The sequence below is a fragment of the Rhinopithecus roxellana genome, chromosome 10 (assembly GCF_007565055.1).
Source record: "Rhinopithecus roxellana isolate Shanxi Qingling chromosome 10, ASM756505v1, whole genome shotgun sequence".
NCBI classification, from domain to species: domain Eukaryota; kingdom Metazoa; phylum Chordata; class Mammalia; order Primates; family Cercopithecidae; genus Rhinopithecus; species Rhinopithecus roxellana.
Window position 1 is genome coordinate 58,757,554 of NC_044558.1, and position 17,477 is coordinate 58,775,030.

Genomic DNA, 17,477 nt, shown 5'->3' on the forward strand with positions numbered 1-17,477 from the left:
TCTGAGTTAACTCATTGTCAAGGAGGTTATAGGCATGAAGAGTTTCTGCTAACTACCCAAGCTCATAAATGCCTGCAAATGGATTTTTTCATTTTTATGGGACCAAGCCTCAGATCACCATGCACATAAAAGCGGTGCAAGGGATCCACTGGCCTCAGAGGGACTCCCAGCTCCAGCTTGCCCATTCTACACTCGCTCTTTTGCTCCCAACCAGGAAGACACCATGTCTTGCCGCTCCTACCGACTCAGCTCTGGTCACCGGGTGGGCAACTTCAGCTCTTGCTCAGCAATGACGCCGCAGAACCTGAACCGCTTCCGGGCCAACTCTGTCTCCTGCTGGAGTGGGCCCAGCTTCCGGAGCCTTGGCAGCTTTGGTAGTCGGAGCGTCATCACCTTTGGATCATACTCACCCCGGAGAGCAGCTGTAGGCCCTCGGCCTGTCCGCTGTGGAGTCAGCTTTGGTGCTGGCTGTGGGATGGGTTTTGGTGATGAGAGAGGTGTTGGTCTGGGGCCTGGGGCTGGCAGCTGTGTTGGTCTGGGCTTTGGAGCTGGCAGTGGCATTGGCTATGGCTTTGGTGGCCCTGGCTTTGGCTACAGAGTTGGTGGAGTTGGAGTCCCAGCAGCCCCATCTATCACAGCTGTGACTGTGAACAAGAGCCTGCTGACCCCCCTCAACCTGGAGATTGACCCCAATGCCCAGAGGGTGAAGAAGGATGAGAAGGAGCAAATCAAGACCCTTAACAACAAGTTTGCCTCCTTCATTGACAAGGTACCTATGATAGCTGAATCTCTGGGTCTAGGAATATGACAGCCAAAATGCACTAGAGTGCTCTTTCCCTTAAAAAGAACTGGCCCAGTTCTGGGGACTTGACCTTGACCTCAGATCTTTCAAGTGCCTTCCTCAGGCATTGTGGTGGTGGTATGCTTTCCGGGTTGCTCTGCTGCAGAGCAAGGCCAAGCCAGAGGACGTGCTACATGGTGGGATAGACTCAGACAGTGGTGACATCTTCTGGAGGACAGAGGAGCATCCAGCCAAACTCGAGGGCATCTCGACAAACTAAGATGTTCCACCTGGTCACTTAGAAATGTCTGTGAAACAGACTGGAAACACTGGGACTTTAGCCATGTGTTGGCTGGTATATGTTTAAGAGGTTTTATTCTTTGAGATTCTTTTGTTCCTTATGAAGTTTTCATAGTTTCTGAGGCTGAGTGGCCTCATCTGCTCAGGCTTAGAAAAGTAGAGAATGGAGTTGAGTAATTAAAAAAAAAGAAGAAGAATTCATACCCCCTCATGGGGTATCAAAATTCGGCCAAGTTGCCTAGATTCAGGGAAATTGTAGGGAATGACCACTGGTAGTCACTGGTCTCCAGGGAGATAAGTGGGAACAGTGATGAGGATAACCCAAAAGAACTGACATCCCACACACCATGTCTATGTGGAGATGGAATGGTTATGTCTGAGAATGGAGGAGAACCTCTGTGAGTTTTGAGTTCTTCCTCTCTAAAATGAGAGACTGGGGTAAAGGGTCTATAAGCTATCTTCCAGCTTTACACATCTCAGCCAATGGACTATCTGAGATGTTGGATAGGACTTACAATCTGAGAATTCCCACCTTCTAGTATCATATCCCACCCCAAATGTAGTTTACTCTGCTCCTCATTCTCTGCCAGGAATGCCTGGCATCAGTTTTCAAATATAGGCAAACCCCAGCTTAAATAGAACCAATTCTTCCAACTTCCTAATGCACAGGTGTATCCCTTTCTTTGAGGCTAGATAGGGGAATGGTACTGAAGTGCTACGGTTCAAAAACCCCATATTGGTAACTAGGCCTTACTGAGCACAAGGAGGGAGTTACAACCTGCCCTTCCAGCTTCTGCTGAGTTAGTGGAGGAATGACAGTCAGCAGAGGAGAGAACCCTGTCGACATGTGGTCAAGTCATCGCTGGCCATCTCAAGAGCTTGGTCAAGGCATGAACCCTACCAAGCACTTCAAATGCCATTTGTGTGCCCTGTGGATTTAGGTGCGGTTCCTAGAGCAGCAGAATAAGCTCCTAGAGACCAAGTGGAGCTTCCTCCAAGAGCAGAAATGTGTCAGGAGCAACCTGGAGCCACTCTTCGAGAGCTACATCACCAACCTGCGGAGGCAGCTGGAGGCGCTGGTCAGTGACCAGGCCCGGCTCCAGGCTGAGAGGAACCACCTGCAGGATGTCCTTGAGGGCTTCAAGAAGAAGTGAGTGACATCTGAGCTGCACAGAACAATGACAGGCCTGGGCTGGCCCCAGAATCAGCTGCCAAGCTCAGATGAGAGCAGCTGGAAGGATCAGGGTTGAATGCTGGTTACCACATCAAGCCTGGGGACAGGGGTGAGGGGTAATGATACGTGAACAGAGAGGAGGAGGCCCTGCTGAGGAAAAAGGTGCCCATGTTCAGCATCTTTTTCAGTTGGGCCCTACTTGCTCTGTAGTCGAGTGCAATAATCCTACATCATTTCCATCAGAGGAACAAAGCAATAGACCAAGCTTTCAGATCCCAAACCCACATTAAGAAAGTGGAACGGCTTTGGAGAAACTGAGAGGCACTGGCTTATGAAAGGTCATGAAGATGAGACAGAGGAGATGATGTTATAGCATTCAGATAGCAGTAGGGAATCACGCTCCTGCATGAACTGAGAGGTCTTGAGAGGTTCACTGGGGAGTTGGGAGTAACTGTCTCTCAGTTCAGAGCAAGAACTTACCTTCTTAACTTTTATCATCAGGTATGAAGAGGAAGTGGTATGTCGGGCCAATGCTGAGAATGAGTTTGTGGCTCTGAAGAAGGTAAGGGGGAACCACAGCCCTGGCCAGCTTCTCCTCCGGACTGGCAAATGTTCTCAAGACTCCCCAGGAAACTGCCCAGGCAGCCCTGTGGAGTCTGGGACTACTCACACCACCAAGAACAGTGGAACCTCAGAGATAAAAAGAGATTTCCTACAAAGTTCAGGTTCAGCCTCAGATTCTTTAGGATTGGGTCACACATGAGCAGAGGTATGAAAAGATGACCTAAGTATCTTGGATTGTCTAGATTTTCTTTGCCTCTAACTGAACATCAGAAAATGTCCAGCAGCCCCTGGGGGAATGCTGGCATTATAATAGGGAAAAGAGTAAAAGTCACTGAGCTTCACTTCTATGCAGCGACCTTACCATCTGTGGGAAGTGGCTGCCTCTTTGCCCCCATCTCCAGACCCAGGTGGGAAGGTGAAACAGTGGCCAGGCGATGAGTATTTATCCTTCTCTCTTTTATACAGGATGTGGATGCAGCTTTCATGAATAAGTCTGATCTTGAGGCCAACGTGGATACCCTAACTCAGGAAATTGACTTTCTAAAAACCCTTTACATGGAGGTGAGGGCTCATCTTCTCTAGGGCACCCAAGGAGATCAATGCTTGGCCTGGACTCCCTGAGGGCTTAGTCTGGGCTAGCATATTTTCAAACATTTACTATAATATAGCTTTCCTCTCATTCAAATCTGTATGCTGTATATGCCAATATATCTTCAAATGGGGAAGGGAAGGTGAGCAGGCTTTTCAGCAGTCGGATGCAGGTCAAACTCCTTGGATCTATGATCCAACTCCTTATTTGCCAATTTAAAGACTGGGATCTAGAAATGTCACTTCCTCTGTACTGACCAGAAGACTGAAAAATTGATTTGCCAGAAGAGGTGAGAAAAAATATGTTTGACCTAATTAGCCAAACCAGCTGTCTTTTGCTTCATAAGCAATCTGTCCAGTCTGGTATAGGCCCAGCCAGAGCTGAATTGCTAGCTCTAAGTGAAGAGGCTGAGGAAAGTCTCCTCTGGAATTCTATTTGCAGGACAGTCCCAAGCCCCTTGGTTCTTCTGTTAAGGGCTTGGGATATAGGAATTCCTAGACCACCATGTGCTAAAATATTGTCAGGTCTCAATGGTCTGTGACCAGCCCAGCCACTTTGCAGATAATCTAAGAAAAGTTTAAGCCCTAGAGAAGCTCCCACTTTCTTCCACCATGTTTTTAGGTCCCCATGGTTTTAATACTCACTGAGCAAAGTAGTGTGTTAAAGGGATGTCTCTGAGTAGATCACAAGAGTTCTAAAGTCAGCCTGAGATGGTTCTCAGGCATGTCTTTTTCTTTATCACCAATTTAGATGGTCTTGCTTTTTTATGAACCAATGAGTGATGCTCTCTGCCCATGACACCACTTCCTGGGCACCCTGTGGCAGAGTCCCAGCTACTAAATGAGACTCTAAGCACATCTGTCTCCCCAATCCTCCAACACAGGAAATCCAGTTGCTGCAGTCGCACATCTCAGAGACATCGGTCATTGTGAAGATGGACAACAGCCGTGATCTGGACCTTGACGGGATCATCGCTGAGGTCAAGGCCCAGTATGAGGAAGTGGCCAGGCGCAGCCGGGCTGATGCTGAGGCCTGGTACCAGACCAAGGTGGGCAGTGGAGGCTGGGGAAGGGATGGAGGCAACTCTGGGGATAAGACTCATATATAACAGAGCGGGCCCAGGGAGGTTTGAGGCCCCCAACTCAGTGGGGGCTGTGATCTTGACCTGACCTTTGAACCCTCAAAATACCCTCCTCTCTCCCCAGTATGAAGAGATGCAGGTGACAGCTGGCCAACACTGTGACAACCTGCGCAACACACGGAACGAGATCAACGAACTGACCCGCCTGATCCAGAGGCTGAAGGCAGAGATTGAGCACACCAAGGCTCAGGTGGGCAAAGGAAAGGAGGGAAAACCTCAGATGAGGGAGAACCAGGGCCTCAGGCTTTGGGAACCCCCAAGTCTAATGAGGTAAGGGAGACCATCAAGACCCAGAAACCAAGGAATGGAGGGACCAGTCCAGGAAGGCCTTCTGGAGGATAAAAATATGGAAGGGAAGGAGAGCTTCCCACACAGAAGTAAAGGGCTAGGGCAGACCCAGCAGGAAAGGTGGTACAGAAAGAATAAGATTACCCTCTAGATGCCATGGCTCTGGAGCAGCTGAAATCAGGAGGGACAAACTCAGTGGGGATGGAAACAAGAAGAGCAATGCCCTACCCCATAGTGACATCAAACTACAGGATCTCCAGTGCCCTGGAAAGCAGCCACCACGGGGTCTATCCCTGCCTTGGCCCCAGGCTATGTTCCCACTAAGAGGGGCAGTGTTTCTAACCCAACCTGGGGATGTTCTGGCACTGCCAAAGCCTACCTGCAAACTACCTTCCCTGCAGCGTGCCAAGTTGGAGGCTGCAGTGGCCGAGGCCGAGCAGCAGGGTGAGGCGACCCTCAATGACGCCAAATGCAAGCTGGCAGACCTGGAGTGTGCCCTGCAGCAGGCCAAGCAGGACATGGCGCGGCAGCTGCGCGAGTACCAGGAGCTGATGAATGCCAAGCTGGGCCTGGACATCGAGATCGCCACCTACAGGCGCCTGCTGGAGGGCGAGGAGAGCCGGTGAGTGCTCTCAGTCCAGCAGGAGAGTGAAGTCAGACTTAGGCATCTAGAAAGATTAAGGAAGAGAAGGGGACAGTGAAGAACTGCAGAAATACTTAGTCTTTAAAGATGACAATACCTTCTCTGCAAACATTAGTTGCATTGTCCTTGTCAGGGAGTTAGAAGAAGGCTCTAGATCTGTGACTCTCAAATGCAAGTCTAGACAAGCTTCACTAGAATCATTAGTAATTTTGATAAAATTACTACTAATGATAAATTTCCTTAAATATTTTAATTTAATGGTTTTGGGATAGGGTCTAAGAACGTGTAGTTTTTCAACACTCCCCAGATGTGTGTACAACCAGGGGTGAGAACCACTGCTCCACAGATCTGCTCAGACAAGAAAGCCCTTTTTATGGCAAAGAGGTTTTCAGTAAACAATAGTGCATGTGAAATGATTTGTTTCTTTCCCTTTCCAGGCTCTGTGAAGGTGTTGGACCAGTAAACATATGTAAGAAACTTATTTTTTCCTCTTCACACATTTCTCTCCTCTTCAAACTTCCCTTAAACTCAGGCCCACACTGGGGTCAGGAGGCGTCCTAGATGGCCAGTCTAGGACGGTCTAACCACGACAGTCAGGGGAGCTGGGACCATCCAGCCCTGGACAGGGAGCACCTTCTTAGCTGAGGTCTGAGATCTCCCCAGAGTCTGCCTTCCCCAGAGCAAAACATTCACAAAGGTTTACAAGGCCTCCAAAGTGGAGGACAGCCAGCATTTTTGCTTTGAGTGGCCTTGTCCTTCAAGGGAAATATCTAGGGGATTTAGAAGGAATGAGAAGGCCTCTGCCAAGGGAGACTTTCATCCCCTGATGGCAGGGAATGCAGCAAGGCCGAATGGAAGTCTCCCCACCATCGATGCCCTGCATGCTTTGGACATGGCAGGCTGGGGACACTGGCAAGGCAAGCCCCAGCCCCTGCTCTCTAGAAATAGAATCTTCTTGAGAAGATGAGTCCTAGCTCATCACCTAGGTTGATGGTGGTCAACCTAACCCCGGAAGGATCCCTGGGGAGAAGAGCAGATATTGGCATTCCTGTTTTGCCCACTCAAAGAAAGCACATGATTTGCCAGAACTCACAAGGTGAACCAGATTTCAAACCCAGATTTCTGACTCCAAAAACACATATGAACACTGACGTGTAGTGGAACCAAGTGCTAAACTGGGTGGGTCAGACAGTCAGAGCTACATGTACTTGGAAGAGAGTGTCCCTTCCCACTCCCACGGAGGCGGTGAGTGAGCAGGGGAAGCGGCAGGCAATGGCTTTCTGCAGGAGGTCAAGCCTGAGTGAACTTCGTGGATGGCAGGAAGGATTCTGGGTAAGATGAAAGGACAGGAAAGAGTGTGCCCCTCCCTGGATGGGGCTGGTCTAGCAAGGTTTCACTGGATTCGAGTCCTGAGGTATGGAGGTGTGTCCAGGGGAGAGCAGAGGGCTTCAGAGCACAGGCACCAGTGGGTCAGGAGAGAGGTGACAAGGGACTAGTGTTGGAGGAGTTTCCTATGTGCTGGGCTAGGGGAAATGTGGAGACCACCAAGGGGCATAATACAACTGGAAGATAAAAGGCCCATGGCTTTATGGAAGCTATTGCTCCAGCTGTCTGGATAATCCAGTTCACTATCTACATCTCACAACCCAATTTGACGTTAGCCATATATAAATGAGTCAACCTATGGATGTACGCAAACATCTGGGGAATTGGACAAATTCATCATTTTAATCTGGATGTTTGATTTTAATGTAGTCACAGTCTTTGAGCCATCCAGACAAGAGAGGGAAAAAGTGTATACTGACTGTGTAGACAATAGGGACCACTTCCCCAGATGCCACAACCCTGCCCCAACTCCCTCCCCACCAGACCCGGAGGTGCAGCCCAGGGGTAGCATGGAGGTGGAGGGCCCTGGTGTTGGCAGCTTGCCTGATGCTTTCTTTCTCCACAGCTGTCAGCAGCTCCCGGGGAGGCCTGGTGTGCGGGCCTGAGCCTTTGGTTGCCAGCTCCACCCTCTCCCGCAGTGGGGTCACCTTCTCAGGCAGCAGCAGCGTCTGTGCCACCAGTGGTGTCCTGGCTTCCTGTGGCCCGAACCTGGGTGGAGCCCGGGTCGCCCCGGCCACTGGGGACCTACTGAGCACTGGTACCAGGAGTGGCTCCGTGCTCATCAGCGAGGCCTGTGTCCCCAGCGTCCCCTGCCCCCTGCCCACCCAGGGGGGCTTCAGCAGCTGCAGTGGCGGCCGCAGTTCCAGTGTCCACTTCGTATCCACTACCACCTCCCACCGGACCAAGTACTGAGAGCCCAGCCCCAGACAGCTGCTGCCCAGAGAAGAAGCAGCTCCACGGCTCCCACTTCTGTCCCCAGGGTTCATGGGCTCTGGGCTTGAGGGTCTCCAGCTCCCTTTCCTGCCAGGAAGCCACCTCTTAGCTCTCGCCCAGCTGTTCTGCCTGGCCCCATGTCCTCTTGGAGGATTTTTCTGCCATGTAGATACTCCATTAGCAATTCCAGCCAAGCTGGCTTCTACCTGCTTCCCAGTTTCTTTCCTTTGGATCACTTCTCTCCCTGTCAGCGACAGCCTGGAGAAATGCACTTTCAGTGCCATAACAACAATCCACCCAGTGCCCTCACCACCCGTGGCTTCCGGTTAATTTGGAGTTGACTGTCCACACCGCAGGCATCCTTAAGTCCACATCCTTCACTTCCTTCCTCTTCCTTTCCCTGGTAGGAGAAGGTTCTTTCCTTCTCTCCCTGATCCAGGGGATCCCAGTCTTTGGTGACCCCGGGCTCCCTAAGCCCCAAGATGGCTCTTCTCCCAGTGGCTTCTGTCCTGCTGTTTCTCTTCCTGCGTTGTTGGTGTAATTCCGGCATGCAAGTCCACGAGGTGGGGTGCAGGCAGAAAGGCGGGCTCTGCAATGCTCCCCGTACTCCTGCCCCTGCTCATGGTGTGAGGCCCAGCCCTGTCCACTGCAGGGTTGTGACTGCAAGCTCCAAGGAGGCCTGGGGGCTGGGTGGGGTGGGCTGCCTGTGTGTGCTGCTCTTTGTGTTCCTGGGTTTTCAATAAACTTGCCAAGCTCATCTCATAGGGACTCTGGCCTCTCCTTCTGGATCACACTGGGGTTGGGGGAGTTGCCTCCTAGACCCCACGAGATCACAGCCCACCAAGCTGAGGTGGGGCGAAGACTGGTGTCCTGGGCACAGGGAAGGCACTGAGGAAAGAGGGCCCAGGCCCTTCCCTGGAGGGACTCACAGTTCTGCAGGGCATAGGAGAGGTAGCAAAGGCTCCAAAAACAAGTGCCAGCCGGCCCACTGCCCACTTCCCCCCACCACCAGGAATAGCCTTGTGTCCAGAGGCACCCTCCCCTGACCAAAGTGAACCCTTCCATCTCTAGTTTCCCAGGTCTCACCCACTCTCAGTTCCCCCAGTTCATTATAGGTCCTTCCTGGTCTTTCTGTTCCCACTCGTGTCTCCATCCAACTCATTCATCACAATGCTGCTCGAAAGGCCTTTCTCACATAAAAAACTGGCTGTGGTTCCCTCCAGCTCATATCCCTCAGTAGCTCCCTATTGCCTCCCAGAAATAGCCCAAGCTCCTTAACATGGCATACAAGCCCTGTGTGATCTGCCCATAGACTTCCACCCCCAGCCATCCCCTCCACACAGCCCACTGCCCACTCTCATCTTTTGTCTGTTCATCCAACAAACATTTGAGAAGTGTCTACCACGTACCAGGCATGATGCTGGGAAAATGGTAATGGACAAGATTCAACCCCAACCCTCGAAGAGCTTACAGTCCTGTCTGATAGATGGACAAGTGCACAAGCACTTGACTCAATATGCTAAGTACTATATTACAAGTAGAACTCATGCTGTACTACCCAGACGAGAGGCCCAGCCCAGACTTGGGGCATCATTAAACACTTCCTGAAGGATATAACGTCCCAGCAGAGATGTGAAGGATGATGAATTAGCCATGCTAAGAAGGAAGAAGTGTCCCAAGCAGAGGCAACAACAGCATGTGCAAAAACCCAGACGCTGGAGAGAACAGAAGCTTGACAATTTGCCTGGAGTTGAAATTGACCATGACTATACCATAGAGTGCAAGACATAGCATCAGGTGGTGACAGGAGTCAGCCAAGGCACAGTCATGAACAGCACAGCTCCATTGGGGTACATGTCTCACAGTAGGAATGGTTTTCTGGTCAGCCTCCCTCCAAGACAGTTCTTCTGAGGCAGCAGGAAGCACGTCTCGCATTTTTGTATGTTCTGCATTGCCAAGACCCCAGCCAGCACTCTGAGGATGTAGAGGTTGCCTTGCTCATAGCCTCAGGCCCTGCCTGATGGTGGGGTCACCAGCCACTAGCCCTCCTGCTCCCAGGAGCTCATGACTTCCCACTTCATCTTCTGTGTGCAAAGTCACACACACCCCTTGGGGGCAATTTTAGTATCTGTCATTTTAAAAGTCACTGATGGGCCCATAACAAAAAGAAGTAGACAAAGGAGAGTGAATAACTTGAAGACAGATCAATAGAAATTATCCAACCTGAAGAATAAAGAGAAAATAAGATTTTTAAAAAGTTTTTTTTAAGCTAGAGAAAAATAACACATTACATATAGGAGAATAACAGTTCAAATTATCATAGATTTCTCATTAGAAACCATGAAAGCCAGACGACGGTGGCACATCACATTTAAAGTGCCAAGGGCGGTGGAGCCAGGGAAGGACTGTAAACACAGAATTCTACAGCCAGCAAAAGCCTCCTTCAGAAGCCAAGGCAAAAAGAAAACAAAACCAACAATGAAACAAAAAGAAATTCTCAGATGAAGGAAAATGAAGAGAATTTGCCATCTGCAGACTTGCTCTAAAAGGAAATGATGTCAGAGGAAAACATAATTTCAGGAATGAAGGAAAAACAACAGAAACGGTAAATATCTGGGTAAATATAAAACTTATTTTTGTTTCTTTTATGTTCTTTAAAATATATATGACTATTGAAAATAAAAATGATAACTGTTGGTGGGGTTTTAATTTATGTAGATGCAATATCTATGATGACTATCACATAAATGGGGGAAGGTAAATGTACGTGATAACATATTACCTCTAAGTAGACTGTGAAAAAGTAGATTACATACATTGTATCTCCAGAGTAGCCACTAAAAAATAATACATAGAGATATACTCAAAAATCAATAGAGGTCAGGCGTGGTGGCTCACACCTGCAATCTCAACACCGTAGGAGACTGAGGCAGGAGCATCACTTGAGCACAGAAGTTCGAGACCAGCCTGGGTAACATCAGAAGATCCTATCTCTGCAATAATAATAATAATAATAATAATAATAAATGAGTTTTTAAAGTCATAGATCAAAAGAAAAAATCTTAATATCTAAATAATCCAAAGAAGATAAAAAAAGAAGAAATAGAGAAACATACATCAGAAGGGCTAAAAAGAAAACAAATAATAAGATCACAGAACTCAAATAAAACAATATTAATAATTACATATAGCATAAATGGTCAAAACACACTGTCAGGGAGAAAAAGCTTTCCTTTACCCACTTAGTTTTAGTGCTTGGAGTCTGTGAATTAAAATGACAAAAGACAGATTAACAGAAGGAAAGTTTAATGGCTACTGTCACTGTCTTCGGTAATTTGTGTCACTATCAATCAACCTCATTTAATTGACATTTATAGAGCACACCACCTCAAACAGAAAAATATACATTCTTTTCAAGTGACAACAGGGAACATTCATCAAGATAGACCTTGTAAATTATGTAGCCAGTCCTGCCTGAATAACTCTACGTCTAGTATGTGTGCACTGAATGCACAGTTTTAAACCTTCCCACAAAGAAGAATTCAGACCTAAGCATTTTCACTTGTGAATTCTACCAACATTTAAGGAAGAATTCAACCCAGACTCTTCCAGAAAACGTAAGAGGAGGGAAAACGTCTCAATTCCTCTTGAGACTAGTATTACCCTGATACCAAAACCAAGTAACATTATAAGAAAAGAAAGCTATAAACTAGTATTCTTAATGAACAGAAATGAAAAAATCTTCAGCAAGGCATTAGTAAAGTAAGCACAGTAACAAATGAAAGGATAGTATATCATAACCAATGAGAGTTTAGCCTGGGAATGCAAGGCTGTTTCAACTTTCAGAAGTCTATTAATGTAATTCATGATATCAACAGACTAAATAGAAGAAACAATATAATTATCTTGATAGATGCAGAAAAAGCATTTGACAAAATTTAACATCCATTGTTGGCTTAAAAGAGAGAGAATTCTCAGCAAACTAGAAATTGAAGGGAACTTCCTTAGCTTGGCAAATGGAATCTGAAAAAAAAAAAAAAAAAAAACCTACAGCTGACAGCATACTTAATGGTAAAAGACTAAATGCTTTCTAAGATTAGATACAAGATAAAGAAGTCTGCTTACACCACTCTTAGTATTTTAAAAGCTGTCCCGGCCACTGAACTAAGGCAAAAATATATAGGTTGGACATTGCGGAAGACAGTGTGGCGATTCCTCAAGAATCTAAAACTAGAAATACTGTTTGACCCAGCCATCCCATTACTGGGTATATCCCCAAAGGATTATAAATCATGCTGCTATAAAGACACATGCACATGTATGTTTATTGTGGCACTATTCACAATAGCAAAGACTTGGAACCAACCCAAATGTCCATCAGTGACAGACCGGATTAAGAAAATGTGGTACATATATACCATGGAATACTATGTAGCCATAAAAAAGGATGAGTTCATGTCCTTTGTAGGGACATGGATGCAGCTGGAAACCATCATTCTGAGCAAACTACCATGAGAACAGAAAACCAAATACCACATATTCTCACTTATAGGTGGGAACTAAACAATGAGAACACTTGGACATAGGAAGGGGAACATCACACACTGGGGCCTGTTTTGAGGTAGGGGTAGGGGAGAGGGATACCATTAGGAGATATACCTAATGTAAATGACGAGTTAATGGGTGCAGCACACCAACATGGCACATGTATACATATGTAACAAACCTGCAGGCTGTGCACATGTACCCTAGAACACAAAGTATAATAAAAAAAAATTTGACTCTTCCAATCTGAGGACATAGACTAGTACTTCTTTTGGCTAAATTTTTCAATAAAGTTTTATTATTTTCCTCAGAGGAAAAAAAATATATACAGAGGTTGGAAAGCAAGAAATACAGCTCAGAAGTCATCATTTTCTATATAGAAAATTCTAGGAAATCTTTTTTTAAAAATCTACTAGAGCTAACAAGTGACTTTAGGAAGGTTGCAGGATGCAAGGTCAATATACAGAAATAAATTGTATTTCTATACACCAGCAATGGAAATAAAAAAAATTGTTGAAGTATCATTTCCAATAGTACCACTTAATTCCAAAGGATGAATACTTAGGCATAAACCTTTAAAAAGTATATGAGGATCTGTACGCTGAAAACTACAAAACATTAATGAAAGAATTCAAAGAAAACTTAAATAAATGGAGAGATATACTGTGTTCATGAACTGGAAGACTCAATATTATTAATATGTCAGTTATCTCCCAAAGATGACACAGGGGTCAAACCCATGGACAAGGGCACAGGCAGACCTGAGTTCAATCCCAGGTCTTCCACTTACTGGCTGCATGACAAAAGGTAATGAGAGGTAACAATAATACCTAACATATGTTGAACTGAGTAGTGTTCCAAATAATTCTCACAGGTTAGCTCATTTTATTCTTTCACTATCCTTAGGTGGTAGGTGCTTTTATTATTTGCCATTTGACAGATGACAAAACTGAGGCCCAGAGAGGTTAAATACGTGGTGAAGCACAGGAGCTCTGGCTCCTGAGCCCAGGCTCACCACCACTGTGCTGTTCTGCCTGTCACGTAATCTCAATATGCCTCTTGCCTCATTTGTAAAGTGGAAAAAATATGTCCTACCTCAAAGAGATGTGGGGATGACATGCAATGGTAATCCAAGGTGCTTGGCACTCAACCTGGCACACAGTGGGTACACAATTGCTTCAGCAGTGGTGGTGGTGGTGTTTCTCTTTTATCAATGAACAATAGCTTTGTCAGCAGCTCAGCCACTCCAGTACCAACCACAGGTGGACGCAGAAGCATCAGGGACTGTCTCCAGCTTCCAAAGCTCTGGAAACCAGAGCCAGCCACAGGCAGATCCCTGGCCTTCTCTGCTTCTGCCACAACTGAACTGCTGCCAGGCCAGTTGTGGGAATTTGCTGCCCTCTTATGGCCACCAGCTTCGGACAAGAAGGCATAGGAGAATTTCAAAGCAGGCTACCAGCAGCATTGGCTTGAGCAATATAGCAAGGGGAGGAGGGAGCTTAGAGTCTTGTGAAGCCATTTTGTTGTTTTCCAAATTTGTAATTAGGACACAAACATAAAAACAGTAAGTAACAGCTTTTAAGAAGAAATCTATCTCCTTTCTCACCAGCCCAACACAACCATTTTCACTGTTCTGTGCTCTTTGTCTCCACGGGTGTTCAGAAAACTACAACCTTGAAGCAGGAAAGAGCCAGGGAGCGGTCTTAGTCCCATGGCTTTCAAACTGCATGTGCTCCTCGGGGCTCAAGGGCCAAGGCTTCCCACAAGCTGTCATTTTCTGCCAAATCTCAAATGTCTAAAGTATCCGAGATATCCATTCATTTATACATTCATCGGTCAGCAATATTTCCTGAGCACTTACTGTATTCCCAGCACTGTTCTAGGTGAACAAAATGAACAAAACACACAAAATCTCTGCTTCCATGGAGTTTACTTTGGGATGATGGGAAAAACAGACAAAATCCATAAATAGAATAAATAAGTAAATTCTGGAGTGTGCTAAGTGTGATGGAAAAATAAATAGATCAGAGCAAGATATGCCAGATGGAGAGTGTCCTGGGGTGGAGGGCAGGTTGCCATTTTTTTAAGGGTCAGAGAGATAGTACTGGGGCAAAGCCCCGCAGGAGGTGATGGGCAGGCCACGTACATGAGAGGGGAGCATTTGGGCGGAAGGGACAGCAGGGCACAGGCCCTGAGTCAAGAGTGCACCCTGTCCTGGTGCTCCAGGAGCAGTGGGAGATCACTGTGGTTGCTGAACACAGGGAGATCGGTGACGAAGGCCACAACACAGACAGGCAGTGCAGGGCCTTGTTGGCCATCATTAAGACTCCAAGCAAAATGGGGAGTTAGCTGTTTGAGCAGGGGAGTGACATGATCCAACTTATGTTTTACAGGGCTGACTCTCCTGTGTTGAGAATGGAGTTGGAGGGCCAGGGGCAAACAGGGAGACCAGCATGTCAATCTTATCTATTCTACAACTACATCAGTAGATACATGGCTTTATATAGCTGTTTTCCTCCTAGGATTTGGAATATGGTTCAACTGCCAAAAAGAAAGAAAAGAAATTTTAAAAATTTCAAAACTATTCATGCAGTCCATTCCTGCAATCAGAGGCTCTGTAATGACTGAGCCTCTGCTCTGACCCTGAGTAACCATGGAAAACAGCAAAGCACCAGGGAATGCTGACAATAGGAAGGCACATGCACAGAGTTCAGGAGCAGAAGGGAGTTTCTTGGAGCTCCCGTGGAGTAGGCCAGGGAGTAGCTGTGTCAGCTGGGCACGGAACCCTGTCACGACACACTGGAGAGCATAGAGTTGCTCTGACCCTCCCTTCTCTCACTTAGAGTCCCTGAATGATGCCCAAGTCTTGTGAAAGCCAAAGAGAGGGAAAGAGGGCTAAGAAGACCCTCCAAGAGCTGCATCTCAGCAGCTGCAGTGGCGCAGCCTTGGATGCATAATAAAAGTGTGGCCAGCAGAGGCAAAGGGCAGTACCCAACTTGAATCAGCTGTGCAGGCCTTGTCCATGGGTAGTCCATCAGGATTGACTGAGGAGGACCAGCCCACTAGGAGGGATGGGAAGACAGCCCACAAGAGCCCAGGCAGACACAAACACAAAACTGGGAGGATGGACAGGCAGTCCTAAGGACAGACAGTGCGGGATGGGGAAGGTGTCAGCACCCTCCCGTCTTTGGACAAATCCAGGAATTCTTCTTAGAAGGAGGGGATTTTAGCACAGTAGACAAAGCAGAAGGGAAGGAAGGTAGTGGGCCTCTGGGGTCAGGGAGAGTCAGCTTCCCCAGGGAGCATCCCAGCTCCCTGGGGCTGAGGTGGGAGCAGTGAGACCTCTGAGAAAAACCCCAGAATATGTACTCTGGAGCAGAGCAGATTCACAGGAGGTCTCAGAGGTTTTCTGGACCTCCAGGGTAAAGAACTTCTCTCCCCAAGTAGTTCCTGAAGACTTTCTGGAAGAAGAAGTATCTTGGGAGCTCTTTAAATTATGGGAGGGTTGTGGACTCTTTAGGTTCCCGAAACTAGATGGGGCCTTCAAAAGGTGCAGGGAGCAAGAGGGGACAGGGCCAAAGGAGGTGATGAGTGACAGTCCTTAGGACAAGAGGGTGTAGAAGGGGATACATGGTGTTACCTGGGGAGTCCCAGAGAGGGCATTTATGAGACAGCAGGGAGGAGAAATCACAGCCTCCCCCTGATGATCTCACAAAACTTTCCTGGGAGAGGCAGCTGTTCTGAGACATTCCAGGCCAAGGTGTGACAGGGAGAAGGTTGGTGGAAGGGAGAGGGGTGCAATAGGGCACAGGTGAATGAGGGTACAGTAAATGAGGATGAGACACTGAAAGGAGATGGGGCTTCCAGCCCCCAAAAGATCCTGACTCTCAGGGCAGCAACTTGGGTTCCACTGAGCAGGGTGGTTGGGTGATGGCTAGAGGCAGGCACGAGACTATGTGTTCCCTGTGTCCTCCCTGGGTAGAACCATAAGCAAAGGCCCAGGCCCTTCCAGGACAGCTGTGCCAGATCCACCTGGCCTGACTTGCTCCCTGGCCCTGGACCACCTGGGACCAGCCCCGTAAGGAATCTGCTCCCCTCAAGTCTTTGCCCTCAGCCCAGCTTCTCCGATCTGAAGCCCCACCTGGACAGAGTCCTGGGCAGCCCCCAGCCCCAGTCCTGGGCTCAGCACTGCCATCAGCAGTGATGCAAGCTTCACCCAGCACACACGAGCACCTTCCTGTGGGCAGGGTGGGCCTGTCTCACTCCCGCACACCCTTGAAGGGGCTCACACCCTTGGGCTGGACAAGACCTGCTGGTCCTAAAGAGGTATCTTAGCTCTGGAAACAGTGGACTACCCCCAGACTCCTGAATCCCCTAGCCTCACCTCCCCTTCCCAATTTAGGGTGGAGGGTTGGATGGGGTGTGTGTTGGGTGCAAGGGAAAGCAGCTGAAACAGGAGCCTCCCTCCAGGACAAAACCTCCTGCCCACAAGAAGGAACAGAAATGTCTCTGGTCCCATCATCTTTAAGAACCTGGAGGAAGGCAGAGGCTTACGGGAGTTGTGGAGAGGGGGAGGTGCTTATGGGCTTTCAGGCCCCTCCACCTGCCATGCTCAGTCCCCACCCTCCTCCAGGAATCCCTCTTGGCCCATAGCATACCAGCTCCAGGTCTACACAGTACTCAGTCAGTGAACTCACTGTCCAAACATCCCCGGACCCCAGCAACAGGCCCCACACTGAGCTCCCCATACAGCCTCCTCTCTCTGTCCCCAGACTCCACCCAAAATTGCTATACAAGTGAAATCAGACTAAAGAAACATTAAAAGCAGCCTCGAAAGGGTGAAGGAGTCATAAATGTGCAGAGGAGGTGAAGGCCGTGGCAGGGCAAGGAGCAGGCCCTCTCTGCTGGGCGAGGCAGGTGGGAGTGTTTCTCATGGGAAGCAACAGGACTTTTCCTTTACACAGAGCTTTCCTGTCCCAACAGCACCTTCTCACGTATCATTCTCTTCACCCTCCCAACAGTCCGGGAAGGTAAGGATGAATCCATATTACAGTTAAGGAAACAGAGGCTCAGAGAGGTTAAGAACTTCCCCCAAAGCCGTACAGCTAGGAAGGATCCAAACTGGCCCTTGAA

General features: G+C 48.0%; 1 protein-coding gene across 1 annotated transcript; it reads left to right on the forward strand.

Annotated features, from left to right (window-relative positions):
* Positions 1 to 162: 162 nt before the first annotated feature.
* Positions 163 to 8,561, forward strand: KRT84 (keratin 84). Its single transcript, XM_010373979.2, has 9 exons — positions 163 to 769; positions 2,023 to 2,231; positions 2,757 to 2,817; positions 3,285 to 3,380; positions 4,292 to 4,456; positions 4,614 to 4,739; positions 5,239 to 5,459; positions 5,918 to 5,949; positions 7,432 to 8,561. Exons 1-9 carry the CDS (start codon positions 224 to 226, stop codon positions 7,776 to 7,778), a joined length of 1,803 nt encoding a protein of 600 aa, XP_010372281.1. The 5' UTR covers positions 163 to 223; the 3' UTR covers positions 7,779 to 8,561.
* The last annotated feature ends 8,916 nt before the right edge of the window (positions 8,562 to 17,477 follow it).